The following is a 24,476-nucleotide window of genomic DNA, read 5'->3' as shown; positions in this document are numbered from 1 at the left end:
GCAAAGTCTAGAAAACAATGAGCCTTTAGAATTACTTACAATTTCAATTCTTCTGTCATCATCCTTAACAATATGAAGTAATCTTTCCACAAGCAGAGATATAAGGGCTGGTGAAGTTGCAGGTAGAGTGAGAATCTTTTGTAAAGTAACTACCAGATGCTTTCTGCATTAAAGAAAAAAAAACAATCTGTTTGCTTATTCAAGAAAATGGAAGACATAAGAGTTAATAGTTTACCCACTTTGAGTTAGTGTGATGAAGACTTTATAACACATTGTAAGAAAAGCTTCTCTACAGCTCTATTAACTGCTGAATATATTTTCTTAATTAGCAAGTAAGAAAACTTGTTTACTTTGTCTTTTTCTCATTTTATCTGATTTCTCTTGATTAGGAAATGCTGAATTTTTTAATCAGGTGTCACTACTGTCCAATTAAAGGTCATACCAACAGAAAACAGAGTATCAATACTGTAGAATGCTTTCACAGAAATTATCCAGCTGGAAACTAGAAAAAAATTACAAAAACTATTCTGCCAGTCCACTGAGAGTTTAGAATTATTGCTGTGTTTGTACTGCCATTACTGCAATTTTTCATAAAGTGCCTGTGATGGTATGAACTTCCAAATTTATTTACTCTTATTACTTTACATCAAAAGGCTGTTCAAATTCTAGGAATGACTCAGTTAACACAGTCCAATTCAGCTTGGCATCTAAAATATCTGCAACCTTTGGGCTTAAAAACATAAGAAACACCCAGGCTACTTGCTACAAGTCATCTGCTGAGAAGTAATCCATTTATCTCCTATCTTTTTTATATATTACATTCCAAATGAACAGTCTTGTAACTTCACAATCTCAAGAATACATTATTAAAACAACTGAATTTGTTCTCCCCAAACAATATTGTACCTGCAATGAAACCCATTTTTCCATAAAAGTAAGCACATGATATTTGGCACACTTTTGGGAACAATTCCATTAGAGACCATGCCTTTTTTTCCAGCTATAGCATTAGAACGGTATTTTGTCTGTTTGATCAGGTTATTTTCCCAACAGAGTCTCTGTGCCTTCCACAGGCATGAGTTCCATAAGCTTAATAACACAGATTTTATATTTCAGTTTACCTTCCTCCCTCTTCCATGGTATCCATGCAGCCTATGATAAGTATCAGTTGCTGGCCTATAAATTCTTTCGTCATCAGGTTTTCAAAACAAGTAAAGTCTCCTCTTTGTTCTTCACTAAGAACTGGCATATTTTGAAGGTAACTGAATCCAAACAGAACAGATATAATTATCATTCAGAATCATTGTTGGAAAGAAAAAAAATTAAAAAAAACAACATAAAAAAATGTCACAAATAACCAAACTCACCCCCCAAAAAACCAAACCCTAAACCCCACCACTTTCCTATCCTGCATAAACAAGTGGTTACCTTAATTACAAACCTTACAAATCAATGTTTGTGTTCTCCTTTTCATAGATTAATAGTTCCAGAAAGATATTTATACCAAATACTATACAGTTTAAAAATAATGTAATTCATTGAAAACATCCCTTGCTTGGGAATGCAAAACAGTATGAAACAGAAAATGGCAAGTTATGTTTGTACATGTGATTTCAGTTTTGTACCCCTGCATAAAGGCAGCATATTAGGAAAAAATGTATATGTGTATTATTATTTATATATTCAACTATTTTTCTTCATATTTAGCTACTATGTATTCTTCTACATGTTCAGAAATGTTATCTTGCCTACAAAGTGAAATACAAGAAAATCATTAAAGTGTGCAGCAAATTTTAAATAGTTTATCTGATCAACTGTGCCATCACAGAAGAACTGTTATCACTCAGCCACGAAGCGTGGAAAGCATAATCAGTTTATTCTGGTTTTTTATTTTTCAAGAGTCATTGTTCTTTTACCAAAATTTTATCCATCAATGAAAGCATGCATGTTCAGAAAATATGGAGTGAAACATATCATGTACAAAATTCAATACTGAATATAATGTAATATATAAAATTAAAATACTGATATGAGCTGTGAAAAAAATGGCTATTTTTACCACAGCTTTGCAGATACTTCTCAGCAACAGTTCACTATATTTAGCACATATTTTTAAAATTTCTTCAAAGTTAGGACAAAAACTTTCCACATAGCTAATATTCAAGAACATCTGAAATTACAGTGTAGACAGCTGGTTTTGATCATTTAACAATAATGTTACCTGCACCAGATAATAGTGAAATACCTAAATGAAGCTTACAATCCTGCATTTTTTTCTTAAGTATCAATGACTTGCAGTTTCTTGCTCCTCCTAACCCATACACTCACAGTGCAAATAAAGATTTGGATTGTACAATTGCAAATCTTACCCGAAACAACTCGTGGCACAACTCGCTAATGAGTAGCTTAATAGTTGACAGTACAAGTACTAGCAAACCTAATTAATCTTACTCAGCCTCTTCCTGAAGGAAAAGATGATTGAAGGCATTTTGAGTAAGATTGGATGGAAAAAAGAAAAGTTTTTTTTTTCTGAGAACCGAAGTTTTATGGACTCTTAAATTAATTATGAATGAATAAATTTACACCCACCAGACTGGATCCACATTTCAAAATTAAGGAAGCACAGACACTTCATTTATTAAATGTTTATGAAACATGTCAGCACATTCCACATTGAAGAGTAGCAATGATTTCTGTAAGTACTACTAGTATACTACACCCACTGAAGTGAGAAAAGAATATGTGTATTTTTAATTAGAAACATCTATCAAACCAATGCATTTTTCAGCAGATCTGATTTACAATAATTTCAAAGTTTCACTCTACATTTTGCAATTACAATACCTCAGTTAAGATTTCTCAGCATTCTCCATGCTCACAAACATAATTTCTGTTCAAATTTTACATTAAGACTCCAATATCCCACTGAGACAAAAAAAATTTACCTTTCTTCACTTTGGTAAAAGATTGAATTAACAAAACATTCTCTTTTTCCCCCAATTAAATGTTCTCACTGAATTGGCTCATTTAGCAGTTCTGTCACTGCCTTCAAATTATAAAAGTTTTTGGGAAGCATGCCTACCCAAGCAGGGGAAAGAAAAGGGAATGAACTTTCAGTTTCAAAAACACTTCTCTTGGGGACAGCAGCTAAATTTTATCTATTTTCACAAATTTTAACAATGAAAAAAAGCATGTTTCCACAAGCTCTAAAAACCTCTTTCTGCAAGCTCTTTGCAAACACACAGCAACCTACATAATAACAGATGGACACAGAATAGCTGTGTATGACAGAAAAATTATCTTAAATGGCAAAGAACTATATGCTATTGATCTAGCAGTTCATCTTGCTGATAATTCATCAGAAAGGACATTCCAAAAGTTGTTTTCAAGTTATAAATTTGCTTTTTAAGTTTTTGTTTAAAAGAAGAAAATCCTCTCAAAAATCTTAAAAAAAAAGTTTAATAAAACTTTTTAAAAATCACTGTTCAAGCACAACTTCAGCTTTGAAGGAAACCTGAATAGTTTAATAAAAGAAATATTCTCTTCTTAAAAAAAAAAACCTCAAACTAATCTATTTTAGTGGTAAGGGATTTATTTTTAAATGCAATGTACCTTAATAAGTAATCTGCATATATAGCTGGTTCTGGCAACATCTTTTCTAGCAAATCTTCACCTTCTTCACCTTTTGATTTTAGATATTCACAAAGACATCTCCAATAAACCACATTCTCAGCTGTTAAGTCTTCCAGTGGAATCAGTTTTCTAAACAAAAATAAACAAACAAAACAGAATCAAAGACAACAAATGCACAGAAATAGATAATGTCTGAAGATGAAAATCAAATCCTATCAAAGGTATTCCCCACAGAAATACTTAGGAGACTGATAAAACTAACTTCCTCTTTCTTAAGTGAGAACACAGATCTCCCTGAGCCTCTCACTACATTGCACTTCTCAGTATTCTGAATCAAGGCTGTTCACAACAGTTTGCAGAAAGATTCTCCTCAGCCCTTCTGACCTTCTAGAGCAACTACACAAGTACTTTAACTCCATGAAATATTGTTACCACTGTACAAGCCTGGAAAACTGAACTCCATTAATCCAAGAAATGCATCTGTGGCAGGTGCACCCGCCCAATGAAAACAGAGCTTCTTGGCTGCTGAGGTGTGGCAGCTCCTGACTGCCTTTGTTCTCAGGGCTTCACGGGAGTTGGGGCCTTGGGCCAATGGGAGCCGCTATTGACTACAGGTCAGATTTGCCCTGGGTATAAATGGAGTCCCCTGGGGAGCCATTTTGAGCTCGTCCCCTGGAGCAGCACACTGTGGTTGAGGACTCTCCCCTTGGGTCAGGACGCTGCCCAAGGAAACTCCTTGAGGGGCCTTGGGTTGGGACGCTGCCCTGAGCAGGTCCTTGAGGTTGAGAGCCCTCACTTATCAGGTGAATGATAAAGCTTTTTGCATTGTTGTTAAACCCTAGGGAGTGGGGCTTTGTAAAGCGTTTTGGGTTGCCGTTAAACTCTAGAAAGTTGTTCTGATCTCCTCTCACAGACATTCGAACTTGTAATTTACAGAGAGCTAGTTAATTGTGTTAATAATAAATTTTTTATTTTTGGTGGTTTATTTGAGAGCCTTTGTAACAGCATCAACTGCATAAAAATAATTTTCAGCTTCTGTTATGAATTGTTTCTTCCATTCTTAATACAAGACCTTCACACAATATTGAAGTAGCAATCATAGTATGTCAAATGAGAAAAGTAATAGAACTGCTCCGCAGCATCTCTGTAAGCTCATCCTCTGTTTACCAGTCATAGGACCCCCATGCCTTTTTATAATCATAGTCTTTTGCATGCTAAGCATGGCATAATCTTTGTGTTTTCAGAAGCCGAACATTAAGTTGTGCATGAATTCTACCTCAAAACAGAAATCAGTATCACTATCAGTGGTACTTCATGCCCTTGAATCCAATTTTACTTGCAAATTATCAATAACAACTTTGTTTTTCTTTTAGGTCCCTCACACACACACACAAAAAAACCACCCAGCAACATGTAGATAAAAACTGATCATTTGATGGCTTTCCATTAATCTGACAAGTATTTAAAAGTAAATTGTACAAACAGAAATCATAGACTTCAAAAATCTAAGCATTTATCATAGTGATACTGCATCACTCAAGCTGTAGTTAGAAACATCATGCAAGAACAAGCCTATTATTTTCCATAAATCAAATAACTTCATTACAAACTGAATAATTTCACTCACTTCTCAATGTCATTAGTCTAACAGAACCTACTACTTAAAAAAATTCTCAGTCTGGTCTTTCAGAATGAAAGCCTTATTTTGTGCAGGATCAAAGTCAGACTGACAAGTCCATAACTACATAAATTTTACCTTTGAACCTCTTAAGATATTGGCACATTTCCAGAGGCTGTAAGTTACTTCACCATTACTGATGCTTTTTAAAGCCAGACAGGCCCATATCTATAGCTCTGGAGTACAATGCATGCAGCATCTACTGATTTCAAAACACATCATAAGCTACTACGAGAATGCAAGACACTTCATATGATGACATTACACATTTTCCCCAAAAACACAGAATCAGATTTTGTTATCACTTTTTAATCAGTGACAATTTGTCATTTAAGTTTAACATCTGAGATTAGACTCCTACCACTGTTAACAATCATTCCACTCTGGTTGCCTCAATTAGACCTGTTTCTTCTCACACCTTTTTGCCTCCCTTAGCAATTTCCTACAACTTATAATTTCTTGTTTTCTTCTCCCCTTCATTTTTGCTTTATGGATCTTAATATTCATCACACCATCTTCTTCATAGCTTAGGAACTCAGTCAAACTCTACCAACATTAACACAGGAAAAGAAGCCTCTGAAGATACCAACTTCTGTCAAGCTGTGTTAATACAAGTAAAATACCTCCAAAAGAAGGCTGAAACACAAGCCCAACAATTCCATTCTGATTGATTCCCCAAAAAGTTTGTGGATAACTGAACCAGCCCCAAATTGTGCTGCCCCTAGCTCAGCAGAAAGAATAGAACAAAGTCAAAGAGGACTAGGAAATGTGTGAGAAAAAAACAGAAGCATTATTGAGAGGGAAGAGGAAGGGGACAAAAGAAGCTTTTCAGTACCACAGGTTAAAAGAAGTGAGGAAATTAAAGTTGTGGGGGTAAACTAGAGCATTGCCTTTATTGTAAGCTGTACAAACAGTACAGGAAATAAAACAAATTCGACTCTTTTAAGTTGTTACTCATAGAAAAGCTAGTTTAGTTGATTAATTAACTGCCTCCTCTTAAATTCTAAAAGAATAACTTTTGGGGTGTTCAGGAAACAAGTCAAAAGACATTTTTCATTTCTTCCTCTTGCTTATATGGCACAATCATTTTCAGCTTTTTTTTAAAAAAAGAAAAAAGCACATCCAAAATATTTAAGTACATAAACACCAGGGAGACATCATGGTTTACACCACAATATCAGTCTTTCATCACAGGTAACGGTTACTCTGCTCCCCATTTAGATATAACCTTTAATTTAATATTCTGATATAAAACATTCATCTTTTGGAAAAGAAACCGATCTGCATACCTGCTGTCAAGGTTTTTACCATTCTGAACAACGTCATGAAGTGGAGATAATGAAAACATAGCATTTAGTACTGTGATGGCCACTTCTGGGCAGTTTTCCACATCCAGTCGATGAAGCAATTCTAAAACATCCCCATCAGTCAGTTGTAACCAGGCTTGAATCAGCTTCTTCTTCATTACCTCCTTAACAGCATCTAATAATACAGGAATTTAAGCGGTTTAAAACATTGAAGGCTAAAAACTACCTGAAAGGAGGCTGCAGAGAGCTGGGGATGAGTCTCTTTAACCAAGTAACAAGCAATATGACAAGAGGTAATGACCTCAAGTTGCACCAGGAAGGTTTAGCCTGGATATTAGGAAGCATTTCTTTACAGAACGGGTTGTTAGGTGTTGGAATGGGCTGCGCAGGGAGGTGGTGGAGTCCCCATCCCTGGAGGTGTTTAAGAGTAGGGTTGACATAGCGCTTGGGGATATGGTGTAGTTGGGAACTGTTAATGTTGGGTTGATGGTTGGACTGGATGATCTTCAAGGTCTTTTCCAACCTAGATGAATCTGTGATTCTGTGAAATAAAAAGTTTTCAACATAATTTCGCTAATCATTTTACCACAGAACGCTTTTTGGGAAGAAGTTACTATACAGTTGAACTTAACGTTACCTTAAAAAAAGAGAAAAAACAGTTAAACAAGAACTACCTATGGAACACTACCACATTTTTGAGGCAGTGTATTTTTCCACCCTGCCCCAGGAGTTAAAAAAAACCTGCTATCCAAAAACTATTACATCTAAAGACAGAACCTCAACCCAGGAAATCTATAAACCATGAACTCTTGTAAAGCAAGGAAATATTCTGGGGAAGCATTGTTACATACTTGCTCTCATTCGAGCATTTAGGAATTGGCCACTTCTGGAAGCAGGATGACAGAATTCTTGTGTTAATTCAATTATTCAACTGGATTATGAAATTTACATAAAGATACTTTTAAGTCCCTTCTCCCCATTGTCACAATGAACAACTAGTTTCTGGATGAACAGAGTACTATTTAATCAAGGAAAAAATTAGTATGGGAACATCTAGAATATGTACATCATTAATACAGACACAGAGGTTTAAGCAGGAAAGTAGAAAGGCTAATAGTCTGGTGGAAGTAAAAATGTAGTTACTAGGGAGTGATACAAGTATGTTCTTATAACCTTTTAGAAAACAATATCCAATATAAAGGAAGCAATGAAGTCCACACACACTTCACAACATTCATCCTTCCTCTTATGTGTAATTTAAATATACTCAAGAGTTCAAAAAGAGCTGTAAAAAGGCCTTGAAAGAGCTAAATTACGGTCCTAAGAACGAGAAATCTCTCCAAGAAGGTGAAAAGTATAAACTAGTAGAACATAGTAGAATGAAAGAGAATGAGAGCGGAGAATTGACAGTAGAACTAAGCAGAATCTGGATTATGCCTTCTAGGTCTTGTTCTGGAGGCAATATGGAAAAACATCCAACATCGCAACCTTGTACAAGTAGGTTCCTCTCTTGTTAGCTTGGGAGCTGCTCAGAGATGCAAATTCAATAAAGACACACATATTCAAGGTTATAGAATTTACAAAACAGATCAAAATGAGGGCATACTAGTGGATGTATATATAAATGCAGCCAGTTTGGAAGATAAACCTCTTTTGCCCAGCAAAGAGCATATGATATCAATGATATCAGTGAGACTACATACCCTGGCAGATATTTTCCCTTGTGATTCTAGGTGTCAAGAAAAAGAGCAAGTTCTCAATAACTGAGATGAAGAATCATCCTAAGGAAGAGATTGACATGAACAGAGAAAGGATCTGCTCTGGATCATAAAATAAGGCAGTTCTTTATGTTGAACACCTCATCACTGAAATACAGGCCATGTACAAAGTCTGTACTTTCTCAGTAAGGGAATACAACAAAGCCTTGTTCTTGACAAATGAAGGATCACAGGAAAAAATAGTGAAGGCAGTTTCCCCCCCAGTTTTGAAACATTACTAGAACAGAAACGTGTTCATCCTAGGACAAAAGAATTATCTGTCAAGACCAAGTATTATTGGGGCTGGGGTGGCAGCAGCAGCCAGCAGACAAGAAGCAGCTAGTTAAGTCAAACAGCAAACTAGTATACTGATAAGAAATAGTAATTCAGAACATGGGTTTTTCAGTGCTAGACTTCAAAACCAAAACCTGACAAACTTCATTAGACTACTATAGAAAAATTCAGAGTAGGTGGGGAAAAATGCTAATTAACTTATTGTACAGAAGGACGACTTCTTTTTAGGTGTAGATCTCTACAGCATAAGAAAATACTCAGCTGATCCTCTCTTCCTTTGCTGTCAAGAACATACTTAACATGATCCCCAACTAGCCAAAAAGTACATCAACAAAAACACATGCATACATTACACATCTTTAAGAGCTCCAGTTACCAATGAACACAGTACTTCTGTCTTGTACTCTTGAGTATCCACATAGGTCACATTTCTTATAAGTTCACAAGCAGCACATCACTAAGCAAGGAAAAGTCTCAGAGTAAAATTCAGCAGGGCTTAGTACAGACTTTCCAAATGAAGTATGTGGATAACACAGTAGCACTTAGTAAAACTGGCAGCTTTTATTGTGAAATTCATGTATACAATTGCTATTGTTGAAAAAGAAAAAGCCATCTTCTATGTAGGCAGGCCAAAATTGTCTCACTCGGATGCATGGGACCTTTTGATCTTTTGGCAACAACATGACACAATTATGGGTACATTCTGAATGGCTCTTTATATAAAAATGATACAGTACAGAAGACATCAAAAAGAATAAAGCTGTTTCATGATGAAATGAGGGTCAATCAAAAATTCATTTAAAAAAAATCAGTCTAGTTAAACTAAAAACTAACCAGATGAGAAGATTTCTTTCCAAAAGCTCACAGGAAACACTCTCAATTACCAAACTGATATCAATGTTTACATTTAAATTCTTTAACATATTTATTATTACAAAAATATCTGTAATGAAACATGCTTTAAAATACACTGAATTAAATAATTACATCGTTTTTTAATTTTAATAGCATTTGGTCCTATTTTAGAGCTCAGTGGCTTTCAAGCTTTTTTGAAAGCACAGTCCTTTACTTGTTTGTCCACTATAAGGGGACTGGAAAACCTAAGCAGCAAGGAGAACGTCTTGCGCTTGAACATTTCCTGGTAACTCATGACTCCCTTTGAGCTCCTTATTATAGCCATTACAGCTTCCACATAAATAACACCCAAAACATTAGGAAGTATTCGCTCTTAAACATTTGTATTAAGATGTTGAGAAAGATGATCTCTTACCAGATCTGTCATTAAGTCCTTGTTGCAACAATTTTACTCTCTGTGCTATTGACAGTGCTCTCATGTGAACTTTTTCTGACAAAACCTTAAAAAAATTAGGACATTAAAATACATTTCTACAAATTATAACAACTGCATTCATTAACTACCTGTGGCTTTAAACACAGTTCTATCCATCCACAGAAATCATAAGTCAATAAGACCCTGTAATACCTACGCCATCAGCATTGTACCAATACATTAACAGATTCTTGTGCATGGAAGAAAATGTAGAATAAAATTAAGAATAAAGTTAACAAGGAGCTTAGAAGCTTGGCAGCTCCACTTGAATGCCACACCTGGATATGAACACTATTCTTTAAAGCTCCAAGAATAATGAATACCTGCAATGAAATGACCGAAGTGTGTACTTTTCTTAAAGCCTTCTAACACAGAGATTCAGTTAAAAAACAGGATGTAATCTAAGTTAAGAAAGAACACAAGATGGTTCTCCATGAAAAAAAAAAACTGAGTATTTTATTTTGAAGCTCTTGCCTAAGATGCCTGCACAAGAAATATACATGGTAGCACACCTTCTTGCCCTTACCTCTACATGTAAGCATAAGTAATGGTTGATACTTCTTCAAAACTGGAATACCAAAAATAAGCAGATTTTTTTTTTACACTAGTATTGCTGTGATCCTAACTTTACTTAATTATCTATTACATAACAGAGAAGAAAAATTGCTTCACAGTCACAAAATTCATATATAGAAAACAAGGGATTGTATACATAATTTATACTTTCACTGTCTGATCCTGAAGAGACAAGTCCTATCACAAAAGTAATTTCTATCTAGCAAGTTCTGCAGTCAAGTTCAGGGGTTTTAACTTGAAAACCTGTATTAAATCATCCCCTCAAAATTCTGGTAAGTGAAAATAAATTATTTAACAATTCTTATTGTTTAACCAGTGAAATATAACAAAAGATTTAAAGCCTTTTTCCTAAGTCACTCTTTGAAATTAATATTAAGTGATCAATTTACCTCATATGCCAGCTTCCTGACAGCTTCCTTTATATCCATAGTGCGGCCTACAATTTTTGGCAAAGTCCTTGCTGATGGAGCAATACATGACAGCACTGCACGCCTCACTTCTGAATTTGAATCATTTTCAAGCAATGTGTTGTAAACTGAAAGTAAAATAGTCATAATAATGTTTTCATAAGAGTTTGAAACATTACAGAAAAACAGAAAGTACTCAAAAAAAAAAATCAGCAGCTGTTATTAAAACCCCTCCTCCACCCCTGCATAGCTCATACAAACTTAGGGAACAGTTTAGGATCACAACCCCATGATTTTATGGCAATTACATGCTGAGCTATGATCTCAAAGGAAATTCAACTATGAAAATAATATTTGCAATCATAAGTAGGAACTTAATTTAATAACTCCAAAAATTGCTACTCTAGATCCCACCTATAAATAACTATTTTGTCATTTACTGGACAACAAAAAGCTTCCAAATGTTGGCTCCTTAAGACCTCTATTCACTAGCTATACATCAAATCCTCAAATTTTCCCATAAAGGGAAAACTGCAATCTCCAAAAATCAAATGGTAAATCTCTCTCACATAATGCTTTTTGTTATGTTCTTGACCCTTCTTCAAAATTAAAAGCAACAACAAAAAGAATTTAATGAGAGATTACTTGAATTCACTTGCTTGCTCTGTGAGATAATGATTGACTATGGAATTTATGTGCTCCTAAATAAGCAACTTATAAAGAAACAGCCAGAAAAATATAGTTTCAAAGAAGGTACATTAACAACAAAAAACACCCAACTAAGTCTCTTCACAAAAGACTGTGTGTAAAGTTTAATCAGGGCACAATTTACATAACAGCTGAGCTGGTACAAACCTACAGTTTATCTACCTTAAAGCAATGGAAGTAGAGGCTTAGTCAAGAATTATACCATAGACAAAGAAACCCACGAACAGCACAAAAACAGCACCAAGAAGCCTGGGTTCCAGAGGTGCTGATCTCTTAAAGAAAAAGGGCCAAAAAAGCATAGATCAACAGTGTCACTAATCAGTTTGCCTCTCAAGAGGCAGACAGCCATAATTTGACACAAAATTATTTTTTCTATTATAATCTCTATTCCTCTAAGTGTTTTTGCACAAATTCAACTCATAGTACACAATGGTCCTTAGAGGGTAAGAACTGAGCAAGCATGTATTGTATCTCCATCCCAATTCACAACACACCGTTATTCTCACCATCCTTCAGTTCATAGAATAGCCTGAGCCCAATACGATTTGGCTCTGGGTCTGTCATTTAATCCCCAGTGGATCTCTCATTCAAGCAGTTCTGTCTTTTCCCTTTGAACATACGTAACTCTTGCACCACAACTACCCTGGCAAAGAGCTCCACAGTTTACAAATTATTACAAGTATCACAGAATGGTTTGGGTTGGAAGGGACCTTAAAGATCATCTAGTTCCAAGCCCCCTGCCATGGGCAGGGACACTTTCCACTAGATCAGGTTGCTCAAAGCCCCGTCCAACCTGGCCTTGAACACTTAATACCCACTTGAACACCCTCTAAGGTTTGTTTACTCGGTGCCTAAAAAAAAAAAAATTCTCAAAAATGTTTTAAACTAATGTAAATCAACAAATGTTCTTAGACCAAAGAAAAAAGTCGATACTACTTACTATTAATAACAGGACAGTTTTCATCCTTAGGATCTTGAAGTCTCGACAGGGCCAAGACAGCTTGAATTCTCACATTCGAAAATTTATCTTTAAGTCTAATCAGCATAGCTTCATTAATTTTATCAAATAAGTCATCATCAATCTGGGCATTCTCTGGCATATTTCCCAAAATCTTATTAACAAGCTGACATGTTCGAAACCTAACCGCATGGCTGTTTGCATTGTGAGACTTGGGGAAAAAAAAATAAAAATTCTTACAATCACACTTTTCTCCTTTCCAACATAAGGCTATTAATATGCACATGCAAATAGTTAATATTCTATACAGTACATGAAATATGCACTTCTGTATTTCAAAAGCTTTTCCTATTTAAGTTTATTTTTAATAAGATTAAAAAGTCACAGAACTGGAAAACAATTATGGCCCATCATCTATATCGGTGGCTCTTTACATAATTAGCAATGCCTTCACAAAGGAAGAAACATGTTTATCACTTAGTGTAGACTACAGTACATTAGCTTAATTTACCGCTCTGCCTCCATAAAACATTAGAAGAAAAAGAAAAATAATAGCAATGATGACTAGTGATCTTGGCCTGACCAATAATTTTTCCATGTCAAAACATGCTATAGGAAGCGTTGATCTTCTTTCTCTATAAGACTTGCAATAAGCAGAAGGGAATAATATGTATGCCAACCATACTTGTATGAAAGATCTTTTAATATTTTTAATTATCAAAGAAACAGTATAAATTCATTTCCGTAACACTTCCACAATTTCACACTTATAAATGCACCTATAGTAAAGCCTATAATGACACACCTGACAGCCAAATAAGAAAACAGTTCATATTTTCCCACGAGCTTAACTTCGTGGGTTATTTGGTGGGGTGTGTTGAGGTTTTTAGGGTTGGGGGCAGTGGTGTTACTTGTAAAGCACTAGTTTTGCCTTGCTTTCACTTTTTAAATTCTAGTTTCTAGGTATCAACTCCAAGTGCCAGCAAGTTTTCCCTACTGCATGAAGTTTCTATTTGTTAAAGATTTAATAAGTGTTACTGTACCTCAAGCAGAAAGTTAAACACATAACTCAGAAGTGAATTTTCTTCTCCCTCCTCACTACCATCCTCTTCCTCTGCTTGATAAAATGAAGTAACAAATTGAGCCACAAAATTGATCACTTGTTCCACTGCTGGTTCCCGTCTGTAGATTATCATAGCATACTTAAGGAAATGAATGAATTTTTCATTAAAATCTTCCTTATCTTCCAACTGGAAAAAAACAAAAATCAAACCCTAAGAAAGATAACTACCCGGTTCATCTTTCAAAAGCAGTACCACAGAAAAATAAAATAAATAGTTTTATAAGTGACAGCTTTCATTTAAATTTTTAAAGCGCTAAAGCCAGCAGGTAGAACACACCCGCTGCTTTGTCCTCCTCACTGAATTTTAACTCCACAGCAGGCACGCGTCTTGACCGCGGGGCTCCATTCTGGAGTTTACATTTAACTGCTAACAGATTTCAGAACGGCAATCGACATCCTTATCCATTATTATTGTGCACACCTGCTTCTCGGCTATCCAAACACCTTCCAGCAACATCGTTAATACCTACCGTGGGCTGTTCTTACACCCATGTTCGCAGGAGACAACTGTGTGTAACAGCTTAGCACACAGCTTGGGGTTTTTTGTTAGTTTGGGGTTTGTTTTTTTTTTTAAGTCGCAGGGCTCTTCTTAAGCATACTGGCCTCATCGCTTGGTTTAGAGGGAAAAAGCGCGAAGAGGGCCCCTACCCTCTGAAGGAAAAGCAGAGCAGTTGCCGGCCGCCCTGCTCTTCCCCTCAGCCTGGCGCGTCCCCGTTCCTCCCAGCCGCTGGCACGCCCCGAGGGCGAGCGTACCTGATTATAGGTGTTCTTCAAAGCCACAACAAGCTTCGCGTGGTTCTGGTAAGGCTTTTGAGCCAGCTGAAAGGCTTCTTTGATTTGCAGAAGCTTCTTCTTTGCTCCCATGGCTGCAGAAAAAGGGGACAGTCCCGTAACGACTCCCCCCACTCCAGATTCCGGTAGCGCAGAGCCGTGCCGGGAAGGCGGAGAGCCGCTGCTCCCGCACAGGGCCCTGCAGCCACTGCTAAGGGCGGTCGGAGCGCCCACCGCAAGCGGGCCGAGGCTCCCGCTCCACGGCCAGGCCGCTGCTCGCCTTCTGCTCCAGCCACGGGGCCGCCTCCGGAGCCCGCCCGCCGCCAACGGCCGCAGCGCCCGCGCCCCCCGTTCAAACTCGGCGCGAAGACCGCTCCCAGTCTCGCGAGAAGCTCGCGGGCGGGCGCGTGCTCGTCGCCGCGCGCTGGAGGCGGGGCGGGGGTTGGGCCGCGCCGCGCGGCTGAGAGGGCGGGCAGTGGCGGGCGGAGCGGCCGTCAGCCGCGGGGCGCGCGGGGAGCGCCGCGCCGCCATCTTCCTCCGGGACGGGCTGGGAGGGAGGGAGCGGGGAGCGGCGGGGGCCTGCGGGGCTGCCGCCGGCTTCGCCTCCGCCTCTTGGGGCGCGCTCACGGCAGGAGCGGCTGTTTCAAGCGTGCTCGGTGTCAAGCCTGCTGCGGCTGAGGAAAGGCGTCGGGCCGGAGGATTTCCGGAATGTATGTTGGTGCAAAACAGTTGAATAAGCCTGGCAAACTCTGCCGTTGCCCTCAGCCGCTCTTGCAAAGTCCTCTCTGGACGCGATCGTTGGAAAAATGAGTACAGTTGCATTCTGTAAACGGGAGCCTTAGACCGAACCAATTGGGGTAGCAAACCAAGAAAGTTCAGCCTCTGTTTAAAAGTAATAATGCCCTTTGGAAAATGGTCATCCAATGAGTCAAAAAATGCTCTGCTACTGTATCTAGAGCAAGGTATGTTTGCCTATTTTAAAGTTCACCTTTGCTTATTTTAAAGGTCTAGGCAACAAAGGGGATTAAGTTCACTAGATAACTGGTTAAGTAACCAGTTACTTCACTCCCTGGATGAACTAACTACTTAAGCTGAATCCAACTTGCAGACTGTGTTTCTTACTGAAACATCCTGTTTTCGATCAGCTGTAAGGGGGGTTGAAAAGTATGGGTACTGACTTCTTGGAATGCCTATTTGTGTTCCTTCCAGACTGAACCTTTTACTAGGGGAAATTTTCCCCAAATTTTCAGGCATTTGTTGTGAACCTAATGTTTTCGCAGAAATCCTTTAACTTAAGAAGAGTAGTAAATTCTGTATCTCATTAAAATTAGGAAAGGTAACAGCTCAAACTGCAGAGACGTTACAGGTTACAGAACATACTATGAGACAGGGACTGGTGTTGAATGAGAAGCAAGGCAGGGGATGATTAGCTGAGGGAAAACATTCTGAGCATATATTAATTACAGAGTTATAGACAGCATTCAAAAATGTGAACAGAAACAGTTAACTGTGGACACTAGGAACTTAAGGTATTTGACACCTATATGTGTTTGGACTTTAAAAAACGGTGTCTGATTACCTCAAGTGATGACAGTTAATGAGTAAGGACAGATGACATACCATCAGATGACAGCAGGTTAAATAGGCAGAACCCGTCCCGAAGAAGGGTCATTTCTGGGTAAGGAAAAAAAAACGCCTAACAAATAAAATAAATAAGCACTAGGGGTCAGTCTTGTTCTGGATCTGAATTTTTCCAGTGTTTTCTTTAAGAAGCCGATTTTTATCAACAAATTAATGGAATTATTTTATCTTTAACATTGTGTCAAGGATTATGGGGTATATGAGCTGTATGTGAAGAATGGAGGGCAGCAGCAGGAGAAAGAGTTCTAATTTACAGATAAAAATAAATTTTATAATCTTTTATACATGTGGCAGAGTTTTTTTCCTGATGTATTGTACTACCATACATTTGTGTATGTTTAAAACAGATACCTGCTTTTTAAAGGCGAGTCGTTTGTATTTTATATTTACTTTTAAAATGTATGTATCTGGCCTAATCCCCTTCTGGTCCTAGAGAGTAGGAAATTGATTTTTATATGCACAATAGTAACGTAGAATCTTGTATGTTAACTTTTTTCTAAAAGTTCTTATTTTATGTTGGAGAAATAATCACTCTACAAAAACACTATAATCAACAGCAAATCCTCAATGAGCTGGGTTTTTTGTAAGGTTATATTTTCTAGGGAAATACAATGTGTAACTGTCTGTCTATTTAAGGTATTTTTACTAGACAAGTAACTTCATCTAGCTTCTTTCCACTACAGGAGTCTGTTTGTGGAGAAGTGGATGGAAACAGGAAGAGAAGAGTAGGTAAAACTGTGTGATTCTTGTGGCTTTAAAAACCTGGGACTTTCATTTTAGGTGAAACTAATAATGCAAACGCAATTATTTTTGATTCACATGTGTTTGGCAGCCCATTTGTGCCTACCTGTATCTCAGATCTACAGGTAAGGATTTTCCCTGTTGAATACCTTGTAGTCCCTTATGATGGATTTAATCCAGGATGTGAGATTTATTTTTTCCAGTCTGCTTTTTAAATACTTCTGCTAGGCTTTGTATTTCTAGGTAGAAATAGAAGTCAGGCTTCTGTTACGGCAAATGGAAGTCTAACCCAGTTAGACATACTGGCTTTCAAGGTAAATATGCCACAAGGATCGAGATTCCCAGTATCATGACTGGTACTTCATGTGTAGGTATATAACATGCTGAAGTACGAACACAAATGTTGGCCTTTTAGACTTTGCTCCACACAGAGCTAACATTCTTCCTGTGATACTAGATACTTTGTTCAACTGATAGAGGTATTTGCTGTCATAGATTTTACAGGTTATGCTTGCAGGTGTTGACTGCACTAATTAGTCTTAATGGCCCCTGGCCAGCCTCACCTGGGGTTTCCAGTCACACCCCCTTGCCTATGGGCCCAGGAACCCCATTTCAGCTCAGGCCTGGGCCTTCAGTCCTTTTCTGAGCTAACTCAGGGCTTAGTAACGGCCAGCTACTTCCTGAGGGATGGATACAACGACTGACTGGGAGGACAAGGATGTCACTAGCAGCACAGGCCCAGAGGTTTTGGCCAGTGGGTGTCACAGTTTTTTCTGAAAAGGAAGGTAATGATGAAACTCAGAACCTTGGACGGTGCTGCAGGCTCTGGAGGGAAGTGTGCTCTAATAATTCAAGCTTTTTTCCTTGTCCATTGAAGTAGTGACCTTACCTGCTATGCTATGGTCTACTACTGGTTGTCTCTCTACTTCTGACTCCCTGTTCTAGATCCTTTCTCTTTCCTTTGTCAGTCCTGTTGTGTGTGCAAATACACAGTGCCACAGGGTAAGCCAAACTTTGCTGCATGCCAGTTACTTTGTTGTAATTTTAGATGTAGGTCACTGGGTAAAAAAAGGAAAGTTGTTGCTACCCTGTTTAGTAGGTGTTCAAGGGCTTTTATAGCTGATGCATCTGGTTGGTTCCAGTTTCCATATTAAAAATATATGTAATTGGGCCATCATTTTGCAGTAGTAATCAGAAGCTCTGTTCACCACATTCCTCCAAAACTTGTGTATATGTAAGTCAGCTATAAAATTGTATATACATTTTTGAATAGTTACTGGTTTTAATCAGTGAGGAAATCAGTAGCATTTCTGGTGGTTTTTGAATTGGACTCTCAAATCCTCTTTGCTTTATGAGGTGGGAAGAAATTAAAATTATAAAGTAGTTATATATAATTTTTTTATATATATAATTATAGATAATATATGTAATTACCCAAGATGTACCAGCAGCAGAACCACTTTATACTTGTCCTTTTTCTTGCATTCAATCCCAAAACAAGCTTTATTGGAAGTAGTATAGTGAACTAGGGATTAGTGAAATGGGATAGCCCCTCTTAAGAGTCTTCTGACTACTATATTTTTATCCTTATTTCCTTTTTTCTTTTTTCCTATGAGTAGGAAAAAAACAGTCCCTGAATTCTGTGTTCTGGGGTAAAAAAGCTACTCTGGGACTAAAATGAGTTTAAGTGGAGATCAATAATGGGGATAGTGATTTATTAATTAAATTAGAATCTCACTTAGGGATGCATCTTCCTTCATTGAGACACTAACTTCAGAAGTTTTAAATCCATTTTATTGATACAGCTTTGTAATTTGAAACATAGAACAACAGTGTTAGTCATTAACTGTCATATCATTTTCAAATGTAAATTTTATTAGACTGCAAAAGAGCAGTAGAGTGTAATCTGGGGGATCAGTTTAACTCAGTTTCCCTCATGTATTAAAAAAAAAAAAAAAGAATCCCACTGACTTCAGTACTACTGGTATTCAGACAAAGAGTGGAAGAATTGGGGTCTGTATTAATTCTGTTTTGGGAAAGCTGTTTGTAATATGTTGTTTAACATTTGCAACAGAAATATCTTCTTTATGTCTTAGAATTTGGGGGGGGGTGTGGATCTTTTAGTAGTAGCTAGTCTGAAGATTTCAGAAGCTATATAGTCTGCATATTCAACAAGAAGGAGGTACCAAAAATGGAAGGCTTATAGTCTTTTACTCATATAACTTTTTATAATAAAAAGGAAATTACTTAATGCATCTGAGCAGTAGAGCTATAAACCTGTGCGCAGTTATTCATAGACTTATAAAGACTGTAGCAACATGACCACCTTCTCTCATCATTTACTTAAAACTAATGCAGCAATAATAATTCAAGCAGAAGTGTGTGTGTGTTTTCTGTTTAGACTTTTAATTTTTATTTTAAACTGTCTTTGCCATTTACTACTGAGTTCACGAACATTCTGTAATCTACTTGTGTTCCATGTGGTTCTTGCAAAACCCACGTTGTATAGTACACACTTAAAATATGCTTTGCGATGTCCCTGCATTGTGGTCTTATCTATAGGTGAGCCCTAGATCAATTAGAAGAAAAATAGGTCAAATTCTCATTGAAACCTCTGTCATTATCTGCTGAAATTCTGTTATTGAAAACAAGAGGGGTTTTTGAGTAGTAGAACTAATGAACTTGAGTCACCTATGAATTTATATTCTGTGGTTGCATTTTCTGGTGCATGAGATCTGATTGAAGCTTTCCCAGTGTTTGAAGTATTGACTGCCGGATCTTGTCTGGACTCAGAATACTTTAACAGTGACAAATTATGTTCTGCTGAAACACCATCTTGTACCAAAGCCTCAAGTTTTTTGCTCTAACCCCCCAAAATACATAAACAGCCTGCTTGAAAATATCTCAGTGGTTTACTCCTTTCCCAGTGTACCTGAAGATCTGTGCTCCTCTGCTCTGTCTATGCCTATGTAAGTGTCTCAAGTCTGTCCAGCCATGCATTCAGGTCCAGTGTATCCTCTGCTGTTCAGTAGAAAAAAAAAGAATGTTACTATCTGTCTAGTAGGATGATAACCCAGATAACTTAGTGTAGGTACTTCGAAAACCTTTTGCATTTTTCTTAATTTGCTTTCTATTTTCAGTTTTGTTCTTTTTCTGAGGAAACAAGGTGCTAGGAAATTGCTCTAGTCCTTTGTGTTCTCTTGATTGTCCTAATAAGCTTGTCAATTTTATCAATTTTTATATATAATTAAGTTCCTACACTTTTTTTTTTCCTCAAATTGATGACCATGTAGAGAATCAAAGAATCATAGAATGGTTTGGGTTGGAAGGGACCTTAAAGATGACCTAGTCCCAACCCCAATGCATGGGCAGGGACATGTTTCACTAGATCAGGTTGCTCAAAGCCACATCCAACCTGGCCTTAACACTTCCAGGGAAAAGATAACCATATTAACGGAGTTAAACTTAAGTGTGAGCACATGTCTTATCAGATACCAGACAACTGACAGCAGCACATCCTTATGCCCTAGTCATAGAAAAAGTTTTAGTCATAGGCAGCAGCATCTTGGACACTAATGCCAGTGGATGAAGAAACTATACATAGTCATTCCTGTGTGCAAGGCTCTGTTTCTTACCTTTTCTTATTAATGTTGTGTCTGGGCTAAACTCATCTTCCCTGCTTAGCATCTCCCAGCAACTGTGACCATCTTTGTTTTCCTTCCTGGCCTTTCCTTTCTCCTACACCGTGTTTCTCAGTGTTCATTTCCTCTCACTCCTGGAGTAAAGATTCCTTCTGCCTCTCAAGATTCAGAGTCCCTCCCTTTCTCCCAGCAATTAAAGGGTTTGGTTTCGCTGTCCAGAAGTTCTTACATTTTCTCCACTGCTGCAGGCATTCTTCTTCTGCCCTGATCTTTTTCCTCTTGGAGTGTTTATTCTTAACAGTTCTTTCTCTCATTTTGCCCTCATCACGGATTTCCCTTTTTCACTGAGGATTTTCCCTTTTGCCCTGCCCTCAGCTGACACCAGATGCCTCCTTCCCAATTCTGATAGTCCTGAGGAAGCTCCTTTTCAAATCCAGCACTAGCAAAGTGTAAGCTTCTTGCCCAAGAAGGACAGAAAGTACTGCCGGGAGGTGAGACAGGAAAGCTGCCTTACCTGCATGGGGAAGAAGCAGCCTCATGTCCCCCCTGGCTGGCTGCAGGCCAGCGTCAGCTGAGATGGGGCCCTCGGCCTGCTCCATGGGGTCTCTCGTACTGGCTGCAGTGACACATCAAAGGGGTGTTGAGCAGCCCTCAGCTTCTCTTACCTGTTATTTCTCCCTTTTCTTTTTCTCCACCTCTCTGATTTTACCCTACTTTGCTTTCTCCTTCCTCATTCTCTTCTAGACTTGTTTGAACGTGCCCACTAACTATTTTCGTCTCGCGTAACGCTTAAGTATTCTTTAAAAATCCCATTATCTTAACAGTTTGCCTTTTTTGTGCCCTTTTTTCTGCCTGTCTGTCGTTTTTATTTTTACATGTACAAGCCTGATCTCTTTGAAAAGAGGGAATGGCTTGCAGATGAAAAAAAAAAAAAAAAAAAAAAAAAGACCTGTCATACTGTCAGTTTTCTTCTGGCACCTTTCCAACGCCTGTAGAGTAACTGAGGGAACTGCCCAGTGTGGGTAAGGCAGGCGGAGCGGATCCTGGACGCGGCTCCCGGGCTCAGCGTGCCTCTCAGCTGGAAGAACTGCTCCCGTCTGCTCTCAGCACAGCGGCGAACATTGAACAAGGTTTTCTTCATCACATCACTGGTCCATTCGGATTTAGAGAGGATTGCCAAATTAACAGAGTTTATGAAAGGTGCCAACACCATCTTCTCTGATGACCTCCGCAATCCTTTGGCAGCCCAGGAAGGCAGCATGATTTAATCTGCAGACCATCTCTCTAATGGATCCCCGGCAGCGCCTGTGCTGCCGCCTGCACGGCTGGCTCAGCGTCTCCTGGGGGGAATCTGCAGCATCCACCCGCTGGCACCTTCTCCTGGCGGAAGCTCAACCGTTTGAAGAGCAGGAGAGGGGAAAAAAAGTCCCAGTCAGGATGTTTGCACATGCTGTTCTCTGCCTCCTCGGCTGGGGGCTGTGCTGACAGGCTGGGACATCTGCGGAGAGCGGCGAGCGGCGGTTGAAGTTCCTCCCGCGACAGGGGCGCGAGTGCCTGCAGCGCGCCGGGGCAGGCCAGCGCCAGCGGTAGCGTCGCGCCACCCGGAGGGTACACAGACAGACCTGACTGAAATATTTCGAGCCTAATGGCCTCAGGCATAAACAAGATTCATCAGCCCGGGAGTTGCAATGGATCTAAAGCCGCTCGCAGCAGCTCGGCAGAGAAACGCAGTCAGGAAATGCACGTGAAAATGTGCAAGAAGATCGCTCAGCTCACTAAGGTAAGTCTCGCTTGCTGCAGCTTTCCCAGGGAGGTGAGGCTGCCCTGGCCGGGGCTGGCTCGGAGCTGCGTCCTCTGATGGCCCCTGTCTGAGAGGAGGGAAGGGAAAGGGGTCCTCTCTTACAAGGCGGTTGCTGAAAACATCGAAGTGCACAAACTTGCTTGCAAACGGTTCCCCCGTGGGTGCTGCAGACCAACCTTAGCGGGTTGCCTTTGTGGCTGACGATCGACGTCTGGCACTTTACCGCTCTAATTAGCGTGCAACAATAACGAGAAGAGCTCAAGATCTGCGATAACGTAGGGCTTGTTTGTGGGCTGCTCGGAGGGATTGACGGTGTCCGCTTTTTTCCCTGAATTACGAAGAAGGCAATTCATTTGCGTTTTATAGGTTCTCGAGTAACGTTGTCGCAAAGCTGCTGCCGAACTGTGGTGCTAAAGTACAATATTACTTGTCGTCTTGTACTTAATTGTTCCTGATGTGCATAAGTAGAGATACTTTAAGTGACATTTGTGAAAGACAGGAGTTGGAAAAGAGGCAGGACTAAATTATGTAGTATATTGCAGTAAAACTCTTAGTCTGTACCGAGTTACACTACAAAATATTTTGAACGTTTTCCTCACCCTGGTAAGAAATAAGAGAAAATCTGTAGGAGGTGGCAGTTACCTTTTAAGGTATTTTTATGCTGCACCTTTGTCGGGGGGGAAAACCTATTTCCTACCCTTGTTTACTAATCCAGCTTTTATGTGTTCTGTAACTTCACTGCAATTGGTAAAGACATTTTAGCAATGAAAAACACTGACTAAAAATACAGGTCAGACGATAGGAAATCATTAAGATGTTTAAGTTAGAATGGCTTACTAGTTAGAGTGCCATTATTCTTATCTAATGATGCCCGTATGTAATAATGTATATTGTGTATGAATACATACACAAGTGCTACCTATATTTATACATATACTTGCTATATTATACTTACGTACTATACCAACACTTACTTTACTGGTTCTTTGATTGTATGTTTGTACATATATATATAAGATCACAAACTGATCCTTACTTTTTGCCTATAAATGCACACATTACTCATCAAGGTACATTTTCATTCTGTAGTAATTGAAAGAAAACTATCCAAATAAACATAACTTATTATTATTATTTTGAACACAGATATGTTTGAGCAATGAACTCTGTAAAAATTCTTAGAGAGAAGCACTTTATTGATAACATTCCTGATTTCTCAACCACAGTGAAATGTACATGAAAGAGGACTGTAAATTAGATTAAGATGTCCTGAGTTGTTCCCTCGTTTTCTGTCTGGTACTCGCTTGCTACCTTTCATCAATTCTGCACACTAAGTAAAATTTGTCCATAAGTATCACTCAAAAAAAATCCCAGTATTACCTTTTCTAATAGCAAAGCAGTAGCTGGGTGTTTATTAATTGATAGCTTATACTTCACAGTAACAAGAGTTGAGGAATCACCAGCTTCCTCTTTCTGGGTGATCCATTTCTCAACAGTAGACTTAAAGCATATTGATGAAGTCTGTGCAAAGAAACACTTGTTCAAAATTGTCAACTCTCAGGCTAAACTCGTTTTCTGTAGATTTCTGTGCCTTCCTGTTTATATAAAGTGATTCTTTTTTAAGTCTCTCTAATTTCAACTACATTTTGAGGAAAAAGTATCTCATTCCTTTCTGAAAACCCTGTATTACTTTATAAAGCTTGTCTGGATTGGGAAAGAAAATTCTGCTATTTTGGTAGCAAAATGGAGAAAAAAAATGTGCAAAGGATCATGGCAAAATTTTATTGCAGTGTTTTTTTCAGATGCTTTTGCTAAATCTCTACTGTTAAAATGTGGGTGGGGTGATTACTTTTAATAGAATTTTCCCTCTGAATACTTCTCAGTCATCTGAAATAAAGATGATTTATACCTGAAGCTCAAAAAAGCACTTCTGAAAAGCAAATCATTCTGTTTTGGAATGTGGCCTTTAAGAACCAATTTTTTTCTGCAATAACACTACATATGTAGAGAACTCATGGCAGAATTGGAATTTTAATCATAAGCTTTCCCTTCTAAATCCTGGGTGGACTAATGCTGTACCAACAGCAAACATCAGAGAAGCAAAATCTGA

At 38.4% G+C, this 24,476-nt stretch overlaps 2 protein-coding genes across 7 annotated transcripts in view; one reads left to right on the top strand and one right to left on the bottom strand.

Moving 5' to 3' along the window:
- NCAPG (non-SMC condensin I complex subunit G) overlaps positions 1–14,894 on the bottom strand; it is a 30,810-nt gene extending 15,916 nt beyond the window's left edge. For both annotated transcript variants that reach the window (XM_074822222.1, XM_074822223.1), the window contains exons 1-9: positions 14,525–14,894; positions 13,692–13,898; positions 12,631–12,859; positions 10,965–11,110; positions 9,940–10,024; positions 6,601–6,793; positions 3,613–3,762; positions 1,122–1,262; positions 40–163 (exon numbers count right to left, since the gene is read on the bottom strand). In XM_074822222.1, coding sequence (XP_074678323.1) covers positions 40–163; positions 1,122–1,262; positions 3,613–3,762; positions 6,601–6,793; positions 9,940–10,024; positions 10,965–11,110; positions 12,631–12,859; positions 13,692–13,898; positions 14,525–14,635 — 1,386 coding nt within the window. In that variant the 5' untranslated portion in view covers positions 14,636–14,894. The remainder of the gene's footprint in view (positions 1–39; positions 164–1,121; positions 1,263–3,612; positions 3,763–6,600; positions 6,794–9,939; positions 10,025–10,964; positions 11,111–12,630; positions 12,860–13,691; positions 13,899–14,524) is intronic.
- Positions 14,895–17,021: 2,127 nt separating this feature from the next.
- Positions 17,022–24,476, top strand: part of FAM184B (family with sequence similarity 184 member B) — a 50,578-nt gene continuing 43,123 nt past the window's right edge. For all 5 annotated transcript variants that reach the window (XM_074822217.1, XM_074822218.1, XM_074822216.1 and 2 more), the window contains exons 1-2: positions 17,022–17,049; positions 21,450–22,345. In XM_074822217.1, coding sequence (XP_074678318.1) covers positions 22,211–22,345 — 135 coding nt within the window. In that variant the 5' untranslated portion in view covers positions 17,022–17,049; positions 21,450–22,210. The remainder of the gene's footprint in view (positions 17,050–21,449; positions 22,346–24,476) is intronic.

Source organism: Strix aluco, chromosome 4 (assembly GCF_031877795.1).
Source record: "Strix aluco isolate bStrAlu1 chromosome 4, bStrAlu1.hap1, whole genome shotgun sequence".
Lineage (NCBI taxonomy): Eukaryota > Metazoa > Chordata > Aves > Strigiformes > Strigidae > Strix > Strix aluco.
The sequence above is the reverse complement of the archived record's forward strand: the minus strand, read 5'-3'. Positions and strand labels throughout refer to the sequence as shown.